Source organism: Miscanthus floridulus, unplaced genomic scaffold (assembly GCF_019320115.1).
Source record: "Miscanthus floridulus cultivar M001 unplaced genomic scaffold, ASM1932011v1 fs_79_1_2, whole genome shotgun sequence".
Classification (NCBI taxonomy): domain Eukaryota; kingdom Viridiplantae; phylum Streptophyta; class Magnoliopsida; order Poales; family Poaceae; genus Miscanthus; species Miscanthus floridulus.
In genome coordinates, this window is record NW_027097291.1 from 56,179 (window position 1) to 60,000 (window position 3,822).

Here is a 3,822-nt window from a genome sequence, read left to right on the forward strand (position 1 = left end):
TGTGATGTATTTTGATCTGATCGAGTCGAGTCAAGTCAAGAGTCCCCTTCCTCTTCATGGAACGCGCTGCTTTTCCTTTTATAGGCCAAGGGAAAGCAGGGTTACAGTCAAGGAAAAAGAGGAGAATGAGAATGAGAAGAAGTCCTCTAGGATCACCGGGTCCTTCTTTTCCTTCACGTGGGTCCCGCTGACCCTGTAGATGTCAATAGAGATAGCTCCACGTTGTGGCCCTGTCCATCACTGGCGCCATGCACAGGCGTCGTCTCCTGGTCGCGACGCTCCACTCAGTCCTGATGGACACATGGTGAACTGACGCGCATGTCAGTGGCTGTACGAGAGTTAGGCAGAACAACACCGGTACGCCCGACGCTGTTCCTGATGTGAATCCCCAAGTATGGCCCGTCAAGGCCACGGGTTATATCGGGGTGTGTCGGTCATCTCCCTGGTGTCAGAGTTTTAACCCAGGCTCATTCGCTTGGACCTAGAGTGGTTGGTGGCGGTATGGGTCTCCACGGATGAGGTGGATCCTACGGCCTCGGGATCGGATAAGGTGGAGTCCTCCCCTAGAGGCTAGGCGAGGTGGAGTCCTCCCCTAGAGGCCAGGCGAGGTGGAGCGCAGACCTAAGGGTCAGGTAAGGCGGAGCCCGTGGCCTTAGGGTCGGGCGAGGCAGAGTCCTCCCCTAGAGGCCAGGCGAGGCAGAGCGTAGACCTAAGGATCGGGCGAGGCGGAGCCCACGGCCTGGGGTCGGGCGAGGCGGAGTCCTCCCCTAGAGGCCGGGCGAGGTGGAGCATAGACCCAAGGGTCGGGCGAGGTGGAGCCCGTGGCCTCGGGGTCGGGTGAGGCGGAGTCCTCCCCTAGAGGTCGGGCGAGGCGGAGTGTAGACCCAAGGATCGGACGAGGCGGAGCGTAGACCCAAGGGTCGGGAGAGGCGGAGCCTGTGGCCTCGGGGTTGGGCGAGGCAGAGTCCTCCCCTAGAGGTCGGGCGAGGCGAAGCGCAGACCCAAGGGTCGGACGAGGCAGATCGCAGACCCAAGGGTCAGGCAAGGCGGAGCCCGCGGCCTTAGGGTTGGGCGAGGCGGAGTCCTTCCCCAGAGGCCGGGCGAGGTGGAGCGCAGACCCTAGGGTCGGGCGATGCAGAGCTTACGCACGTGGGGGGTGGTTGGAGCTGTAATCATGCTCTTGACTGCTCGGACGTATCAATGTTGATGTTTATTAGCTCCTCCTCTTCGGGTACCCTAGTATTGGTCCTCGACAAAGGGTGAGATGGAAACCGAGCTATGTCGCCTGCGGGTGTAGGCCGAGTAGTGGCGGAAGGCCACGGAGACAACCATGGTGCTACTAACGGTTGGCAAGGGCGGGAACGACGTGGAGCGGAGCGAGTCGTGGGAGGGCGGCAAGTACGTGGGCCTCTGCAAGAAATTGGACGACGCCGCGGCTGCCTTCCTCGTTGGCGTCCATGAGCACGAGGCCGTGGCCGTGAAGATGGAGAGGGAGGGATTAAGTCGATGACGCATGGGCCCCACATGTCACTGAGATGGAGGTTGCGTGTCAAACCGCTCAATGCCGGTCAAAACAGTCTTGTCCCTGTTTAGGTGCGAAAAATAAATGGTTTTGACAGTTGGGGTACGGTACCAGACGATTTTGTAGTTGAGAATTAAAATTAGATGGACGTAATAGTTGAGGGCCAAAATGGACTTAATCCGCCAACAGGGCCTCGTGGCTGGTCTAGTGCGGCCCAGCCAACCGTTCGGCACGCCGGCACGCCGCACGCGCACACGGCACACCGCGGCCAGACCACCAGAGTGCCTCCAGTGCCCACTGCTGTCTCGCCACCAAAATCCCGTCGGGAGTCGGGACGACGAAGAAGCCAAGCCGGTGCGACGTATAAATCCTAACCAATCGCCACCCCCAAATCCCACCACCCTTTCCCCCTTCCACCCCTCGCGATCTCCCCGGCCCGCCATGGAGATGTTCTACTACCTCGTGTTCGGCGCGCTCGCCGCCATCGTGGCGGCGCTGGAGCTCGGCAAGTCCGGCAAGGACCGAGTCGCCACCTCCCCGGCCTTCAACTCCTTCAAGAACAACTACATCCTCGTCTACTCCCTCATGATGTGTACGCCTCCCTCCTGATTCCTGGTTCCCCCCTCGAATCCCCGTCGCGTCGCGGCACTGCGTCCTCCAGATCTGGACTGGGGGCGCAATGCCGGTGGTGTTTGGTGGTCTCTGACGTTATTGTGCTCCGGCGGATGGATGGTGCAGCTGGGGACTGGCTGCAGGGGCCCTACGTGTACTACCTCTACAGCCAGTACGGCTTCGACAAGGGCGACATCGGCCGCCTCTTCATCGCCGGCTTCGGTTCCTCCATGCTCTTCGGCACCATCGTCGGATCCCTCGCGGATAAGCAGTGCGTGCGCCCCCCTCTGCCCTGGCTGAATTCAGTCGATTTCGTTCTGTTTTGGTGGATATGGCGACGAGGCTGATGGATTTTGGGTGGTCAGGGGGCGGAAGAGGGCGTGCGTCACCTACTGCATCACCTACATCCTCAGCTGCTTCACCAAGCACTCCCCCCAGTACAAAATTCTTATGATTGGCCGCGTCCTTGGAGGCATTGCCACTTCGCTGCTCTTCTCGGCGTTTGAGTCGTGGCTCGTCGCAGAGCACAACAAGGTAGCTGCCCAGATCCCTCTCTCCACAGTGATGCTGATACCTCGGAGATGACATGCTTTAACTTTAATCCTATAATCAGCTCTTCGTTTTCCCCTTGAAAACAGCTACTATTAGTTACATTTTGGACTTGTTTTGCTTTTGGTTTTGTCTACATTTGTTGCCAGTAGTCGGTATATAGGTTGACTGAAGCTAACAAAAGATAAAATACTTGGGAGGTTTGACTTCTTGAGTGTCAGTACACTATGTATAAAATGACTTTTCAGGTATTGAAAATTGAACTTACCTGAATTAAAATTCAATTATGGTAATATTTTTTTGGAGGCTGGTTGCATTGCAGAACACAGTGCATCAATATCACTTGCCAGCAGTCCATTTATTTTCTCTTTTGTTTGATTTGAACGTTGTCGGCAGATCTGGACTATCTGGTGTTCACATGCTTGATCAGAACAAGCCAGCAACTTAAAACTGTGGCCCAGTCCATTAGATATTTCAGGATGATGGACGCCCTGCTGATAATTAGTACATTTCTGTGCTGAAATGTACAAGTATCATGAGAAGTCCATTGCTTGGATATCAATGCAATGCACTGTTCTTTTTGTCTATAATCAATGTTTCTCTTTTTATTCTTCTATATTCTAATGATAAGCCATTGATGGCATTGTTTTGTCAATTCCTACAGTTTCCCTTTTGTTCTTGCTGACAATGGGCAAATTTACACTGTTATTGTACAGAAAGGATTTGATCCACAATGGTTGTCGATAACATTCTCCAAGGCTATATTTCTTGGCAATGGTCTAGTGGCCATTGTTGCTGGGCTATTTGCAAATTTTCTTGCTGATAACATGGGTTTTGGTCCTGTGGCTCCATTTGATGCTGCTGCTTGCTTCCTAGCAATAGGAATGGCAATTATCTTATCATCATGGGGTGAGAACTACGGAGATTCATCTGACAGCAAGGACTTGATAACCCAGTTCAAGGGTGCAGCTAAAGCCATTGCTTCAGGTAGATTTTACCTGTCCTAGCTTAGGAAAATGGAATGATAAATTTAGTGAGTTTAAAATTGACATGGAAAGAACTCTCTTGAAATTTCAGACGAGAAGATTGCATTGCTTGGAGCCATACAGTCATTGTTTGAGGGATCAATGTATACTTTC

The 3,822-nt window shown here is 53.8% G+C and overlaps 1 protein-coding gene across 1 annotated transcript; it reads left to right on the forward strand.

The window, feature by feature from the left end:
* Positions 1–1,798: 1,798 nt before the first annotated feature.
* On the forward strand, positions 1,799–3,816 carry LOC136533181 (uncharacterized; the record flags this gene model as incomplete). Its single annotated transcript, XM_066525752.1, has 5 exons — positions 1,799–2,114; positions 2,261–2,405; positions 2,500–2,668; positions 3,400–3,670; positions 3,761–3,816. Coding segments are annotated over exons 1-5 (792 nt in total), but the record flags the coding sequence as incomplete, so codon positions are not given.
* Positions 3,817–3,822: the final 6 nt, after the last annotated feature.